The sequence below is a fragment of the Mustela lutreola genome, chromosome 3 (assembly GCF_030435805.1).
Source record: "Mustela lutreola isolate mMusLut2 chromosome 3, mMusLut2.pri, whole genome shotgun sequence".
Lineage (NCBI taxonomy): Eukaryota > Metazoa > Chordata > Mammalia > Carnivora > Mustelidae > Mustela > Mustela lutreola.
The window spans coordinates 170,328,498-170,346,554 of NC_081292.1; the positions used below are offsets into that span (position 1 = coordinate 170,328,498).

An 18,057-nucleotide genomic window follows, 5' to 3' on the forward strand; every position below is an offset into this window, starting at 1 on the left:
AATCCCATTCCCCACTCCCATATCAGGGTTTCCTTCACTTACCAAATAAGCTACTTTCCCTGGAATCCTTGCCTCAAGGGAACCCAGGCATACCATAACCATCGACTTGATGGAGACAGTCATGAAGATGTACAAAGACCTAACCACTGGGCTGTTCAAAGAGGGCTCTTTTATAGCAGAAAATACAAATGAATCCACCCAGAGGTCTTGGTTAAATAAGTCCTGCCATATGCATGCAATGATTAACTTCTTGGATATGAAAAATGCAATAAATGTTATAGAAAAGTGTGGGGAGGGCATTCCCAGTAGAGTGAAGTGAGAAAGAGAGTTGAAAAGTGCTAGATATGCTTGGTGTAGCTGCAGTATTTTGTAAGTAAACACATTTGCCAAAATAGCAACTGAAGTTATTGCTGGGGAACAAGATTACCAGATTTTCATTTTCTTGTGTATGCGTGCACCTCTGTTTTTCTAATTTGTCATAATCATGGTTTATTTTTACAATCAGTACATGTAGCCTCCCGAGAAATGCAACAAAAATGAAGAGAAGAACACCTAAGAGATATAATTTATGAGAATTTATTACTATTTTCAATTGTTCAAAACATCAGAGAAAATACACTTGTGAGACACTCTGCTTCGGGTTTTTCTCAAATGAGATCCATTTGCCACAAACATTGATTAACCTCTTGAACACACCATTCATCAATTTCACACATCATTCTTTCCCCTAAAGTCAGAAATCAGACAGGGTTCTCAAAAGATCCCAGGTCATTCATTTATTTCAAGTGCAAGGCCCTATGCCCTGGAAATAAACAAATGTATCCTTCTTTAAATACAAGTGCCTTCTGCGAAGCACAAGCTTAAGTTAGAACCTTAAGTTAGGATGGCAACATTCACAAAATTTCCAGAAGCCAGACGATAATGTTAGAACCATCTTCCCGGGTTGCAGGCTGGGGATGTGGGAACCTCTGAAACCTGTGCCCCCCAAACAGTCCTCACTCCTAAGTAAGAAAATTAATGCAAAGTGCAGGAAGGACCTGTCTGACCCTCTGGCAAGTCATTTGAATGAGGACAAGAGTAGTCCAGATTAACAATACTAAAGGGGGCAGAAACCTTTCAAGATCTCTACCTGTAGGTGTGACTACCAATTAGATTGTTTTTATTTTGAAAAACCACTCAGGGATATCTCACTCCGGGCTAAGCATTTGTTTAATAAGCAGAATATGAATTTAACATTGTGTCTAGTTGCAACTTTGGGTCAACTCACTCCCCACCCCCTTCTCAGTGTGCCTTGGATTTATGAGATTTCTTAACTCGTCCTTTCTTTCCAAAGCACTTCCGGCAGCCCCAGGCGCAACATTTATAAGCAATGAAGACAACACCCAGCACAATGGCCAGGAGGAAGCCGATCACGTCCAATGAGTGGTACTGGTACCAGGTGAGATCATGGGCTGCTGGGCGCAGGTGTGGGGCCCCCTTGTGCCTCATCACGAACTCCACCCAGAACACAGCCAGGTCCAGGGGCTCGATGGGGCGGTCCTTGTGCAGCCTGGACAGACGCATGATGTTCTCCTTATAGCTAAACATAGAGACAGTTATGTGAGTGTCTGGAACATTGGCCTCAATGAACCATCCTCCCTTTAGGCTCGCTATGTTTGGGAAGGCTAACCTTGGCAGAGGAAATGAGTTTCCATTATAGACAGAAAATGCAAACACACACACACACACACACACACACACTGGTCTTTATCTCTGAAATTTTAAAAAAATGTAGAAAGAAAACTGGAGGCCAAAATTATGATACGAAATTATCTGAATCTTGCTTCCTCCTTTCTTTTTTTCTTTTTCTTGATATTTCTGTAGGAAATTAGATACTTTTTTACAATAAGAGAAAGAAATAAAAGGGTGTGTCAGAAATTATGAGCGGTTCTCCTTTTCACAGAGTTAAACAATCCCATCTAGTCAAACCAGAAGCGGTTTGGAAGTGCCTTCTGCAAGGGGGTGGCCTACTTCCGCATTGGTGACAACCACACCATCCAAGTCTAGCGTTAGCACGAGGCTGCATCTATGCAGCCTGCTCAACAAAACAGATTTTTGTTGATTTTGGGCAGTGTGGCTAGCTGAATCAGAACATTTAAATCCAAACTGGGTTCAATGCTTCGCCCCTTAGTGTGGATGCTCTAGAAGAAGAAAGAGACCAAGGAGGAGGGGGACAAAAGGGAAAGGAGAAGAAAGACCAGAGTAAGACACTTCCTCAGGAGCGATTATGATAACAGGCCTGTCATTATATTTGGACACATTATTGTACTGTGTAATCATATTTGGTCATAAATCTTATTAAACATCTTCCTTTTATGTGTACCTTTTCTTAAAAAGATAGATTTTCTAGAACTTTCCTTCATTCATCCACCATTTACTGAGTGCCGGTTATGGCCTGGTTGCATCATCTGGTGTTCAGAAGGTTTCCATTTGTCTTTATTTCCTGTCCCAGCTTGGCATGCTGGGAACATGGAGATTCACAGTTAGGCAGAGATGACTCCCAAGCAAATAGATGAAGTTCGCTGGTAACTCAAGCTTATTGATGAAGGATTTAAAAATAAATAAGAGAAGTTCCACCAAGTCATTTGTAGGCTCCAGGTCGTTTTCTGTACCACTCAACAGAAGATCAAAATTGTACTACTAATGCATATCTCCGGAACGAGTTTTGTCGACACGGGGAGAGAAGTCAGGTTTTCCCTGCCTTCAACGTGGCAGTAGTACGGCTGCTGGGCTGTCAGAAGAGGCCCATCAGAATGGAGGGATGCCACCCGCTGCTCTGGGCATGCTGGGCATTTACCCATGGGGGAGCGGGTTTCGTTGACTTTTCTTTTTCATCCATTGGCACCACATATGGGAGCGCCCCATTTTCCCCTTTTTCCTTGCCCAGGCTCACCATGTCACCCTGCGCGGTGTCCCATCCCGTCTGAACACATTCCAGTCTTTTCACATCTGACCCTCCAAATGACATCTCTTTCAAAATGAAGCAACTACGGGTCAAGACTCCTGACATTCTCACAGACACACACACGCGTGTACAGGCACTCACATGCACACGTTAATTGTTGGATCAAGTCCACCCCTGGCCGTCACTTCTTCCCATAAGGTTTTGGCCAGCCTGTTGGTTACTAAGGAATGTGACAGCAATACAATAAATGTCATGCAGAGATCATTTGATCTGATAGCTTTGCCTCTCGAATTGTTTTCAGAGCCACATTTAAACAGACTTATCTTTGCTTTTATTATAAGCCTTTGTCTGTGATATCACATGACCCCATCCCATTTATAAATCCCCATGATTTATAAATCAAAGTTTATACTTTGATTTATAAACTTTTGAAACAAAGTTTCTCCCGGGCTTTGGTGCTAGAGAGAGCTGTCCTTCTAAGGACAGCTGTCCTGGTTTATTTTTATCTTATGGACACTATGCTTCTTATAATGGAATATTTCTCTCTGCAGGAACTCACAGATTAGATGTCTACTTGGTGACTGTATTTTTTAATAAATTGAAGTTTTAATCCTACTGAGGGAAATAATATTTAAAATCATTTCAAAGATAATAGGAATTAAATAATAGGAATTAATGCATTCTTTTATAAAATGAATAATAATAATCCCCAAATCATCTTACTTATAAATTGAGTTTTTATGTGTTTATTTTCACATTTGAATATTGCTGTGAATGAGATGGCCAAAATACAGGTAGTATCCCTCTGTACCTTTTCTCTTACCTTTTGTCACTGATGACAGTTTTCAGGGCATTTGCTAAATCTTCGGAAGTCATTTCCAGGACGTTCAAGGTCACTCCAGCCCCCCGGGTCTCCATGCGCTTTGCATTGTCCATTTGATCACCAAACAAGGGAAGCATCACCATTGGAACTCCGTTGCAGATTCCCTCATATATGCCATGGGAGCCAGAATGTGTGATAAAAGCACGAGTCTTCGGGTGACCTGAGAGGCAAAGCAGGGAGGGATGTTAGGAGTCGAGTCAGCGAGTTTCTCAGTCTAACACTGTCTAGGTTCTGAAAGCCTCAGTGCCATCCACATGGGGCTCCTCAGCAGAAGTCTGCTGAGGAAAATGTGGGTTGAGATGCCCCACTGGATAAAAGGCAATGTGGAATACTCTGGCCATAATATTTTCCAGCTAAATAATCCTTTAGAACAGCCCTGCACAAGCCACTTTGTTAATTTCACTTGGGTTTGACCTACACACCACATCCTGCCTATTGGGTCCATGGTCAAACGAGTGAGACTGATACAAAGCGAAGGTCAAGCAAAGCTTTATTTCACACCAAGCATCAAGAATCAAACTGACTGGCCAGGGCCATCTCTTGCAAAGAGGCGACATCTCTCTGCCTTACAGACTAGCTTTTAAGGGCAAAGGCCATGTGGTTGGACCTGGCCACGCACAGGTGGCAAATGAGATTGTAACACACAGAGAAAGCTGCACTGCACAATCATGCTAGGTCACACAAAAGTGACTAACTGAACCAACTGAATTACAATGTACCCTGTAGTAGATATTTGAACTAGCCTATCACCTTGGTCAGAATTGACGCCCAAAAGGCAGGGCCTACTCTCCTTGGTAGCTAGCGAGACAATATGCACCCCCACTGATTGGATACCTCCACCTGGCCTGACCCACCCTTGTATTTGGGCTTTGTTACCTGGGACTAGTTTCTGGGACTTGTTTTTAAGTAAGTCCCCTCGGGGAGAGGAGGAGAGGGACAGTTTAAGTTTTACTGTATAAACAACAAAGTCACTCAAGGTCATAGTTTAATGGATGGAATCGCTCTGGCTCAATAGGCTCTTACATTGCCCACATACCAAGCAGATCATTTTGGGGCAGCCACTTGACAAGTATTGTATTCTTCGCAAGATTTGGTGGTGGCGTGCCAGTATACCGCCACAGGACCTTGCAGAAACAAGAACAGAGTTTAAGGAACACAACAATTCAGAAACATCCGTGTAGTAGCTGGAAGGCGGCATCCTCTGAATGAACATAACCTTGGCGAGGCTGGGGAGGTATTGTGACTAGGAAGGCTTTGGGGACTGGTAACACTCTGTGTATTTATGCAAATTCATCAAGCTGTACAGTTATGATTTTTGCACTTTTCTGCACTTCAAGGGGAAGTTTACTTAACAAAGTGAGTGAATGTAGAATTAGAGAAGCAAAAATATAAGAAATGAATCCAGCAGCTTTTTGTGGAAATACTCCGATGTAATATGAAGAAACACTATCCCGTACATTATCCTGTTGACTTTATTTTTAAAATAAATTCTCCTTGAAGCATGTGACACTTGATCTTGGGGTTGTGAGTTTGATCCCCAGGTTGGATATAGAGATTACTTTAAAAAATAAAATATTTACAAAATAATTAGTTAACAAAATAAAATAAATTCTCCTTAGTACACTTTTGAGTTTCTTAGAGAAAATGAGACCTTCAAGTGAAGTAGACCATGGTTTAAGAATAGTTGAGAGTGACATGGCAAAAAGAATTTGGGATTAATAATTGAGAAGTAGCAGGGAAGCCCAAACCAGAAGTCCAACTGATAGGATTAACATCGATACTTAGAAGTCTGGGGTTCCAACTTTTGGGAAAATAGAATTGTATGGAATCTTCTTACTGTCTGAGGTATTTTGCCCAAGGCATCAGCAATTTCCATAGCTTTCTTCTCGGGAATCTCTGAGACCATGGAGCCCAAAGAGAAAACCACAATTCCATGTTCTCCAGAAGCATTAACATAGGCTTCAAATTCCTAGAACCATAAGAGAAATTTCCAGTTAATTTTTTTCTCACCTTCTTTGGGAACTGCATACATTCACCTATGAATCAGATGTCTTCATCTTAAGAATGTGATTAAATGTGTGTGTGTGTGTGTGTGTGTGTGTGTGTGTTAGAGATACAAAGTATTAGTGCATGTTACAGCCTTCCCTCCCCCACCTACTCCCTTCCAAAGGAGGAAGGCTCCTTGCAGATCCGGTTGTCTCCTGGGTTCTCCTCTTCTTCTTTGATTTGCAGAATCCAAGTAGTATGCTAATTTTCCAAAGGAAAAGCAACCAGAGATAAGACCAGATCCACTTCCCAGGGGCTTCAAGCAGCCGGGAGGGTCTTGGAAGAAAGCAGGTTTTCAGGAAGGGGACTAAAGGAAAGAGCAGAAGGCAATAGGAAGGAGGGAACGGTAAATACGCATCACAGAGAAGGGAGAGCGGTAAATACGCATCACAGAGAAGGGAGAGCACGGTTTAGCAGATCCGTGAAGGGAGATCTTGGGCGAGAGGAAAGCTGTCCAAGGAGGATTTCAGAAAGCTTTCTGCAGACTCTAAAAGTCCTGTACCACCCCTTTAAGAAAAGCTACGGTAAAGATGTGTATTATTTTCCAAGGCTTCTACAATATTCCTTTTACGTTGAAAGAATGAATGAAGCCCAAGGAGAAAAGCAAATAGTGTTGAAGATAAAGGCAAATAAGTGTATGAAGATCTCATGGTTAAGAAAAACCTCAAATAGCCAAGACAGCCTGTAACAATACTTGCTTCCCCACAGCCCACAGCAGAGTCTTCCACATGCCAGGCAATACGCTGGGGTGATTAGGGATTATACTCACGTCATCTCAGGGCTGAAACTTAACCAATCAACCTGGCAATTTCCCACTTTTCCTGGAGAAGAGCTTTCTGAAGAGTGTTAGTCAACTTTCCTGCCTCAGCAAGAACATACAGAAGGATACCTGAATCTTTCTTTGCCAGCTTCGTAATGGACAGTAAAAAGCAAAATATTTCTCCCTAGGTATGAGAGATACAAAATAGGACAGAAAACCTTGCACCAGGATCTGAGCCCCTTCTGCATAGTTCAGAGGGGGTCACGGGCATGCGAGCAAACCCTGAGTACCAAAATCACTTGTGGGAAGGATAAACAAGAACCCACCCAGCACGTGACCCCCACAGAGTGTTCCTGTCCCATTCCAGAAACTGATCCCTTCTAGCAATATATCTATCCCCATCATTTAAGGAAGATTGCAAGTAAGGCTGTTCTGATGCCTCCAAACAAGATCACTATTGTGCATTTCGGTCTTGGCCATGTAAGGATGAAACTCAAGACAAAGCAATGGGTCTTGCTTCTGAAGAAACTTCTGGGTCAGATGACTCAAGGAATAAGGAATGAACTGTGAGTGGTTTTCTAGTCAATAATGAACCTTACAACTACTAGAAAGTGGACAACCCATGGTTCTTTTGGATGAAGCAGGGGGATAGGATCTTCGGAAATGTCTGCATGTATAAGGGTGAGAGACTGTGATGGCTAGGACCCCACTAGTAAGCACAGTTCACAGATTAGAACCTATCAAGCCTCTGCCCCTAAAGTCAATAGGCCATAGAGATGGATGTCAGACAGAAGCTCTGAGAGGAAGCAACAAAAAGATGATCCAACCAGAACAGCAGCATTACCTTCAGTGTGGAAACCGGGGAACCTGGAGTCAAGAGTGGTGGCTGTGTCCCCAGGAAGAGAGGAAGGATGTACCCAGACTCAACCCTCAGCAATAATTTCAGCCCAGCCTGATCTGGCCCCAACCTTCAAAGCCAACTCCAGGGTACTGTGGTCTTCAGAAAACATACATACATACTCGGGTATACACACAGGCAAACACCTGTATGCACACATGTGTGGGGACACACACACGGAGGGGCAATTCCACGTAGAGGAAACAGAGGAGGTGTGAGTGTGTCAATTTCCCCCCAACTGTAGGTTATTCATCATCTAATGAACTCCCCTAGAGTCTTCCAAATGATTTTATATGTTTCCCAAGAATGCGAAGGACATTAATGAGACTGTGTGATGTGCTGGGTTTTGCTCAGAATTGAGGGGTTTCCTCAGATATGGGACTTTCAGTCCCGTTCAAGCCAGAATGCTGGGCACTCTGGGTGTGACATGGAGAGGACGTCCCACAAGGCTCACCACACATGATTTTAAGAGATTTCTTTCAGGTTTGGTTCAGAGCATGACCAATAATGCCCAAACACTGCCAAGCCCTCCTCAGATGTGAGCCCCAGATTGGTCCCCCCCCTCCAGCTCTCTCCAAGGCCTCCGGCCTCCAGTGGCTGTGTCCTAGCCTTCTCCACTGGGCTCATCTGAGAGGCCAAGGAGGCCAGCATCATCCCCTCCACCACATGCTACATTTCTGGCCTATGACCAAAACATCCTAAAGATGGTTTTCCTGAAGTCCCTCCTCCCCAGGATTATACCACATCCTTCTTTCCTCAGAAAGACAGCTCATCTCCAAGTACCTTTTGAACTCTTCCTTTTGAGTGAAAGTAAGCAGCTCACCTCACTTGCTGGGACCTTCCCTCTTCTGTGAAACCCATTCTTACTTTAAGCCTAACTACAAAGGTCCACATCTGGTTTCCCCTCCTTGTACACTGTCCCACACCCACTCAGCACCCAGTGGGGTGTGATTATCATAAAATGGAACCCACAGGTCCATAAACACCCAAAGGTACACAGCAAGACTAAAGTTTAAATATCACGGAAGTTCATGTACAGATCACAGAAGGGCAAACTGCAGAGATTGTATTGTCACACCCAAAGCCTCGCCTGGGCCAGGTCTTCCAGAATTCAGCCATGGTGAGGTCCACACCCTGCTTGGCAAAACTTCCCCAAACATGGCCCTGACTTCACAGACTGTAGAGTGGCCAAAGAGTGATGCGACAGGTTAACGAAAATAACCCTCAATTCCCACACCTGTTATCCCTTCCAAAAAGGACGAGGCCCCCTCTGAAGTGAGAGCACTTGCTTACCGTTGAAGGCTGTAACCCAGGTTCTAACTTTTGCTGAGAGTTCAGTATTTTGAGTTCTAGGCTTTTATTAGATTTTCTCTTCCCATATGTCATCTGTTTCTCCAAATCCTTGGTAAGTACTTAGCATGTTGGAAAACTTGCTTTATCACTATGCATTCAGAACCATGGACAAAGACTGCTGGCTTCTGGGCTCACCAGTCCTTCTCCTCGCCATCATCAAGTCTCTGTTTCCACTGACCTTCTGTTTGGCTGTTTCCCTCAGACTCAAAATATCTGGATGGATATCATCTCTGAATACTCACACATTCACAAAGACGGTCTCTCACCCTGAGCAGGGAAAGACATCTTGGAATCCTTGAGCTTTGCTCTCAGTGTTGTCCTACTATCTTTTATCTGCCAGGTATCCCAGATATGCCCAACAGCAGGTGTGCCTTCCATTTGGACTCTCTTTATCAGCTAAAGATTGTATCTCTATTCTTGAAGTTTAGGACTTTGACCAAGAGCACTGGGACAGGGACCATCTCCACACGAGTAATGGAAGCATAGAAAAGCATTCTTTAATTACCCAAGGGGAGAAAAGAAAATAAATAACAACTTGTCAAACCACCAAAAATCAGGAAAAGGGAAAATGACCAAGTAAAATAAAAATAAACTGGCATAATTAGAATCAAATCTAGCAATTGTTAAATCAAGTGCAAACAGGCAAAAGTCTCCTGACCAGGTTACAAATATCAGCTCTGTGTTTAAAAAGAAGAAGAAGAATTAAAAAAAGCTTGAAGACAAAAGAGGCACTAAGGAAATGTAAACAAGATAGTGAAGGAACGGTAATATTAACATCAAAAAAGTGGAATTTCAAATTAAAAATATTAAGTAGGACAGAGAGTGTTGCTGTCCAGTACAGGTTACAAAGACATTCTCACACAAGGCTTGCTTGCACCAAATGAGGCAGCAACCTAGACATAGTCATTACAATTCAGCACTTAGACAAATTTCTGACAAAGAAAATATATTGATAAATGATACCAAAGCTGTGATATTGAGAAAGACGGTAGACAAAGTTCTGTAGCCCTTCTTAGTATACATCCTAAAGTAAAGAAGGAAATCATTTAAATAAATAAAGACTATTTGCCAAAAAACAATGGCAAACGTGACACAAAATGATGAAATGAAAATCAATCTTCATTACAATCAGGAGCAAGACAAGAATCCTTGCGATTGTCACAATTATTCAATTGTTTTTAAGGATTCTAGTGAATTCAGTAAGATCAGTGCCAGGCATAGAATTCAGAACAGAAAGATCCATATTTTCTTGATTGATGAAAGTCTGCATACTGTTTTTTTTTTAAACTATGAAATCAATATCTTGATTAGGCTGAATTTTGATTTGGGCCTGATCAGTGAGTAGATAACCACGTACAAACAGAAATGGAAAAACTATCATATTCACAAGAGTGATCAAAAAGAAGTGTAAAATACTTAAGAAAAGCTGAACAAGAAAGGAATAGAAAAATATGAAGGAAACTACAAAGTGTCCTTGATCTTTGGTAAGGTAACATTAGAAGTAACTATAAGAAGGGCAAGGCCCTGGAGTATAAACTTCAGTTTTCTTCCTAGGAAACAAGATTACATGGTTAACAGAATAACCTGTGGCATGTAAATACCGTGAAACATGGTGCAGTTCAAAAAAATAGATAGAATATTTAGAACCAAAATGATACCCATGACATATTTATAAGGGAGCCATGGGGGTATATTATTACCCTTTTCGTAAAACAAGCAAAAAAAAATCAACACAAATACATGTTTCTCTTTGTGTATGCTATAAGAGAATGGTCCAGTTTCATTCTTCTGCATGTGGCTGTCCAATTTTCCCAACACCATTTGTTGAAGGGTTTGTCTTTTTCCATTGGATATTCTTTCCTGCTTTGTTGAAGATTATTTGACCATAGAGTTGAAGGTCCATTTCTGGGCTCTCTGTTCTGTTCCATAGATCTTTGTATCTGTTTTTGTGCCAGTACCATGCTGTCTTGGTAATCACAGCTTTGTAATATGGCCAAAGGGCATATGAAAAAATGCTCCAGACAACTTGCCATTAGGGAAATACAAATCAAAACCACAGTGAGACTCCACTTCACAACAGTTAGAATGGCTAAAATTAACAAGACAGGGAACAACAAATGTTGGCGAGGTTGTGGAGAAAGGGGAACCCTCTTTGCACTACTGGTGGGAATGCAAGCTGGTGCAGCCACTCTGGAAAACAGTATGGAGGTTCCTCAAGAAGTTGAAAACAGAACTACCTTATGACCCAGCAATTGCTCTACAGGGTATTTACCCCCAAAATACAGATGTAGTGAAAAGAAGGGGCACCTGCACTCCAATGTTCATAGCAGCAATGTCCACAATAGCTAATCTGTGGAAGGAACAGAGATATCTTTCAACGGATGAATGGATAAAGATGTGGTCCATATATATAATGGAATATTACTCAGCCATCAGAAAGGATGAACACCCACCATTTACATAGACATGGATGGAGCTGGAGGGGATTATGTTGAGTGAAATAAGTCAGGCAGAGAAAGACAATATGGTTTCATTCATATGTGGAACATAAGAAATATTGCAGGATTATAGGGGAAGGGAGGAAAAACTGAATAGGAAGAAACCATAGAGGGAGACAAACCATCAAAGACTATGGTGGGGGCACCTGGGTGGCTCAGTGGGTTAAAGCCTCTGCCTTCGGCTCAGGTCATGATCTCAGGGTCCTGGGATCGAGCCCCACATCGGGCTCTCTGCTCAGCAGGGAGCCTGCTTCATTCTCTCTCTCTCTCTCTGTGCCTGCCTCTCTGCCTACTTGTGATCTCTGTCAAGTAAATAAATAAAATCTTAAAAAAAAAAAAAAAGACTATGGACTACGGGAAGCAAACTGAGGGTTGTGAAAGGGAGAAGGGTGGGAGGGTGGGGTAACAGGGTGATGGGCATGAGGGAGGGCACGTGATCTGATGAGCACTGGGTGTTATACAGGAATCACTGAACACTATCTCAAAAAGTAATGAGGTACTATACGCTGGATAATTGAATTTCAATTTTAAAAATCACCCAAGAAAAAAGGGGAAAAAATACATATGTTTGTATGTAACTGTAGGAGGATAAAGAACTGGGGGAAGTTACTGCCTATCTGGTGACTAGTCCTCAGTTCACACCCTTTTGTGGTTTTCATGCATTCCTTTAACAAACATTTGGCAAGTGCTAATTATATGCCCAAGATGCTGATATTTACCCAACACCAATCGTGTGCAGACCCACTGCCAGGTGTTGTGGGTACAGAAATGGGCAGCAGTGGTCCCTGTCCCCACATATATGGAAGAGACGGTCAATAAACAAATATTTAAATGAGATGATCACGGTACTTGATGTGCTATGAAGGAAAGAGCATAGGATCCTATCTTATTCAAGACTTCTTCAGGACTCCCTGAAGAAGTGACATTACAGCTGAGCTGAAAGCAGCCCAGAAGGACAGGACATCATGCTCAAGGGTCCTGAGCTGGGAAAGATTTTGGAATGTCCCAGAAATAGAAAGAAGGCCAGTGTAACCGAGGATACCCATGCAGATTTACAAGAAAGTCCTTCCATTTGGAGTGGAATTTCTATTATGCATGCACATCTCCAAAGTTTTACATTTCAAAGTAAATGTGAAACACAATTGTTTTCACTTGGATCCTATATAATGATACCAAAAATATTCCTCTTTAATTCCACTCTAACTTCGACATGCTGACTAGGTCTCTTCTTTGATCTATGATGTGACCACTGGTTTGGTAATATTTCACCTTTTCCTATATATAAAGAGAATTATTACTGATTTTTTATAACATGAGGTATTCTCATTTTCTTTCCAAAAAATCAACACCATCTCCTTTTTTCTTTACCAGACCACCCCATCAAACATATACTTCTCCAACAGGCCTCGGGGTGTCAGAATCTTACTGATGGGAGATCTGAAAGGGGTCACCAGATCTCTCTTCACATTATGGGGGAGGAATAAGAGCCCCACAGAGGGGATCTGGTCATGCAGCAATGGTCTGGAGGCTCTGGATTTCTCAGTGTTTTTTTCTGCTATCCAAAGTTTCTCCTTGCCGTGACAATGACATGATCATTTAAGAGGTGAGTCACGTCAGAGTCACTCTGGGAATAAGATTCAGTGCTCTCCATTGGTGATAATAGTCCCTTGATAGGAACCAGACTTAGCACCTGCAAAGTACCTAGGCTACCAGTGAATCCTCAACCGATACTTGAAAAATAAATGAATGCCCACTGAAATGTTACCTCCTTGAAGAATCCTTCCCAATCCCTCATCTGACAGAGATTCTCCTGTTATTCTGTGTCACCTCCACTGAGATTTGGAAGAGGATGTAAATGCTACTTTTTTGCACACCTCAAATTCTGCATGGGAAAAAAATTCATCATCAGCATTGCAAAGAATGAAACTCAGGACCTTTCTGCCCAGTGCCAGAATCTGATTGCCTGATATTTACTCATTAGAAGAGAAGGGATCACAGAAGCCAGCTTTCTATCAGAATATCTAGCAACTGGATCTTTAACCAGAAACAAAAAGGCAACTTTTGCCATGAGGATCTATAGACATCAAAGAATTATTTCAGCAGTCTCAACCCTTGTGTGTCTGACCCAATCAAGGGCAAGGTGCACACTGCAGATTTGTGTTCTCTGTAAGAACTCTACACCCGTTGTTCTGTGCTTATATTGATTAGCCTTTGTCACATCTAATTGATTACTGTTTGTTGGAGCACAAAGGAAAAAACGCCCAAAGTATACTTTCCTAAATTGTCCTATACAAAGAAACAACCCAGAAGAGGATGCCTAAGACTGATGTAAATTACAAGCCAGACCTGGGAGATTTGTAAGGCAGAAACTAACAGAAGGGGGCATTTGAGACTATGTCAGCATGCTCATTGGGCATATATCAGGGGCAAGTTCATCCATCCAAAGTCCTTGCAAGGATATAGACTTGTAAAGTTCCCCCTCAAATACACACCTTGGACAGTGGGTTTTTGCCGGCACAGTTGATCCCACCAACAAAAACCATGTTGGGCATGATGGGCCTGGAGTAGTCCTTGACAAAGTCACTTCTGAGAATCCAGACAGATGCAGAGCTCATCAGGTCCTGGACAGTCACATCTTTCTGAAGGACTTCTGAGGCAAGTGCTCCATACGGGGAATAAACCACATTGCACAGAAAGCTCTCTGACAAGAAAATGAGCATGTTCTTCACCCGTGGTAAAAAGGTCATGTGATCTGAGTTAAGGGACAGAGCCCTGGGCACATAAGATGGTGGGTTGGGGCACTGAGTACCTTGAAAATCTAGGCCACACGGCAGCGCATTCAAGAAGAACACAGCAGGCAGACCCAGGTACAGCGCCACGATGGGGCCACAAGGGAGGAAAGGGTCTGCCAACACGGCATCGAAGCGGCTTTCCACCAGGGAGGCCATAAGTTCCTTGTTGTGCAATAAGTGGGAGCAGGCAGAAAAAATCAGGGCAGAGTCCTCCTTGACTTTCTTGTACGTTTTGACCACACGCTGCAGCAAAGGCTCATTCTCAAAGACACCATGCCCGAGTTTGATAAAAGCTTCTTCCACATCCTCCCTTCTGAATGGCACAGGGTACCTCTTCAAGGTGTAGAACGCTCCTTCTTTAATGTGCACGGAAGCTTCGGAAGCTAGGACTACCATGTCATGTCCCCTCTGGTGCAGCTGCTCAATAACCCCAAGCCCACTCAGCCAATGGCTACCATCCACGGGGACCAGCAACAGCTTCCCAGCCTGGGACACAGTGGGGTTCAGAGCACACAGCAGCAGGCCCAGGACAAGCGGAGATGGATCATGGGACCTTGCTGCCATGGTTCCCCTGCCTTTGCTACCAAGACTCTCTCTTGCCAAAAGTTTGCCCTCTCCTACTTTCCTGTCACAAGAACCAGTCTATACTCAGAGTTAATGGTTGATTGTATCACATGACTATAACCGGTTAGTCAGCTGAAAATAACAGGAAGTTCACCTTTAGAGGTAACAAGGACAGACTTTATCGGGTTTCTTTTTTCTTTTTTCCAAGTATTCTTGTTTTTTATTTATTTGCTCTTAAGTTTTTATTTTAATTCGTTAGGTTAACATACAGTGTCATATTAGTTTTAGGTGTGCAATATAGTGATTCAGCACTTCCGTACATCACCCAATGCCCATCCCAGTCAGTGAACTAGCTTTCTTGGCCGGCAACAACAGTTTCACCACTGGAATTCTTTACCAACCACTCAAATCACATTCTTGAGGGGCCAGAGAAAGGAAAGCAGACCCAGCATCGTTGAATGCATTAAACGAGTATTTCCATGGACCAAGAGGGGAAGAAAAAAGGCTATGTGGTGACAAATTAGACTTCTTTTCAGGAATGAAATAGAAAGCAGAATGTGCCTTTTAGAAAGAGGAGAACATGACGCTGTAAGCCTGCTTTTGGCCCGTCGCAGCCTTGCGGGATGTCCTTCCTCGTGGGTCACTCAGGGTCTTGCCCAACGCGGTACCATTTTGACGCATTCATCCAACAAAATGCTTATTTTGTCCTACACGGCACAGAGCCTCGGGGTGCCGGCAGAGACCACCACAAACGAGTGTCCTGCCTCCCCAGAACTTGGGCTCCATCAGAAGAGACAGACGGGCAATATGAGCAGATAAACAGGCGCGTCAGGGGCTGTGAAGCATGTCAAGAAGCAGATGAACGTTGCCAGCTAGTGAATGGCGGGAGGGAGGCCCACTCGAGTGCACATGCGCAGAGGGCCTCTCTCAGGAGGGATGCTTGTTCGCTAGGACAGCCGCCAGGGCAGACACTGAGAAAATCTGATGACCCGGTTGCAGCAAAGGGGAAAGGTGAACAAAACCAATAAGAACATGGATGTGTGGAGTATGTACCAGGTATCAAATAAGGTATTAAGCATGTCACAAGCATCTTACATAATCCCCTAAAATATCCCTTAAAGGCAGATAGTATTATTCCCACTTTAGGAAGGAAGACACTGAGGTTCAGAGAGAGAAAAAGGGCTGCCAGAGTTCTGTGCTTACTAAATGACAGAGCTGAGATGCAGGCCCTGAGTGTCAGAGCATGGAGACCCTGCTCTTAACCACAACTCCCCATGGCCTCTAGCACTATCTGGATCTTAGGGCCAGGTTCGACATTTACAGCAGGTTAGGAGCTAGAAGTAAAGCTGTGATCCCCACAGTCACTACTCCATCAAAATAAATGGGGAGAAGGCAGATGTGCTCACCCAGTCATGCCCAGCACTAGCTGGTGCCCCAAAAGAGCAAGGGAAGGGTCAGGGAGCAAGTATGGTAGTCCCAAACAGAAATGCCCCTCCCGAAGAAAAGGCAAATCTGAGCGCAGACAGAACGGATCATCCCACCCTGTTCTTTGTCCATTGCTGTACACTACAGTCCCAGGATGGGAGCACAGATCTCAATAATTTGACCATGGACGTCACTGACCACCCATATTCGGGGACTTGATAAGAATGTCATGGAGAAACTGCTAAGTCTAAAGTTTTAATGTCCTGTGGGGCATATTCACAGGGCCCCCTTCATTCTGGTACTTAGAGTCCCTCTTTCCCTGTACCACTATCCTTCCTCCACAGACCTCCAGTGTCACATGTGCTTATACATGGGTGCACACATACACACATGCTTAAACATACATGTACTCAGAAGCTTCCCACTCACACACAGCCCACCCTACCCCAAGCACTTTCCGTCTCCTGGGCTAAGGTTCTGGGTGGGTAGAGGGGCAGCAATGCTATTCAACCCACTGGTGTGCCCCTATCTGCAATTCTGAAATTCACAGTCCAGTTTAAATATTAAGAGCAATAATTCATCCAAACTCTCAGTGTCATAAGAGTTCATTCATAAATTACCCAGAGCAAAAGAGCTGTAAACACACACAGTCACCACTGCGATGATTTTATGACTTTCCTACATCACGCAGAGCCTCAGGACTTTTTGAGGCTTCTGTGTTCCTGGATGCTTTGGGGACATGACTCTGCCCTTATAAGCAGGGTTTCAGCTTTGGAATCACTCGCTTGGGTGCCAGTCCATGGCTTTGCAGACAGTAAGCACTCAGTAAATGTTTTTGTATAGATGTGACTCATCTCTTCTCCTTTGCTCTAGGCCCCCATATCCAAGCAAGCAAGTGCTGAATGCTCTGTCTCTGAGACCCAGCTTCCACAGTCCTCCAGGGCCCCCAACCCGTATCTACTCATTCTGGTCCCAGCATCAGCTGCCCCCCCTGCACTGCCCCACCCCGCCACCATCCCTGAAGCCTTGATCAACAGCTTCCTAGGACCCAGAATAAAATTTAGACCTCAGCCTTTCCCTCAAAATTCCCTGGAATGGGCCTTCAACCTACCTGTCCAAGCTCATTACTCCTCGCCACTCCTTTCACCTGACCCCTCACTCTCTGCCCCTTTCCCTCCACTCATTCTGGATCACTTGACCTTCCCCAAACAGACTTTTCCCATGTGGCTTTTATCACGCTAGACTCTACTATGAATCCACTTTCTACTACTGTTTATTGCATGATTACAAAAAGCCAGCTCCAGGATTGTACTTGGCCCCTCAGGGTGATATGAAGTTTGTCCTAGAGACATAGAGTGCCTCATTGGATCTACTGCCCTTTATGATGAAATATTAGAGTTCACTGGTTAATCATTTTCCTCTTAGAACTAAGTGACCTTTATTGGTATTACCTTGCCATTTATCAAAGCAAAAAATAAAGTGTCAGAGAATAAGAAGAAGGCAGAGAGAGGTCAGATGTCCAAAAATGCCAAAAAGAAAGTTATGGTCATTGTATAGCAGTTTTACTGGAAATAATTACAGTACCAAGATTGACCCACACCACCACAAGCATGACCGGCAAGTTTTAATCGTTTTGATACACTAGACAAGGAGTTCTCAAGCTATGGGCCAAGACACTCTGGGGATACCCAAAAATTTTTTAGGGGAATTTTGCAAAAAAGTGAAACTATTTCCATAATGATATTTGGCTTTTACACTCACATGCTCTCTCTCTCTTTTTTTTATTTTCTTTTAAGATTTTATTTATTTATTTGACAGAGAGAGAGATCACAAGTAAGCAGAGAGGCAGAGAGAGAGGGGGAAGCAGGCTCCCTGCTGAGCAGAGAGCTTGATG

The 18,057-nt window shown here is 43.3% G+C and overlaps 1 protein-coding gene across 4 annotated transcripts in view; it reads right to left on the bottom strand.

Moving 5' to 3' along the window:
• Positions 1-560: 560 nt before the first annotated feature.
• Positions 561-18,057, bottom strand: part of LOC131827314 (UDP-glucuronosyltransferase 1-6-like) — a 46,097-nt gene continuing 28,600 nt past the window's right edge. For 3 of the 4 annotated variants that reach the window (XM_059167660.1, XM_059167662.1, XM_059167659.1), the window contains exons 2-5: positions 5,665-5,796; positions 4,864-4,951; positions 3,768-3,987; positions 561-1,579 (exon numbers count right to left, since the gene is read on the bottom strand). In XM_059167660.1, the coding sequence (XP_059023643.1) occupies positions 1,282-1,579; positions 3,768-3,987; positions 4,864-4,951; positions 5,665-5,796 (738 nt within the window). In that variant the 3' untranslated portion in view covers positions 561-1,281. Of the gene's footprint in view, positions 1,580-3,767; positions 3,988-4,863; positions 4,952-5,664; positions 5,797-13,874; positions 14,796-18,057 lie in introns of those variants that run through there. The other variant, XM_059167658.1, reaches the window with a different exon arrangement.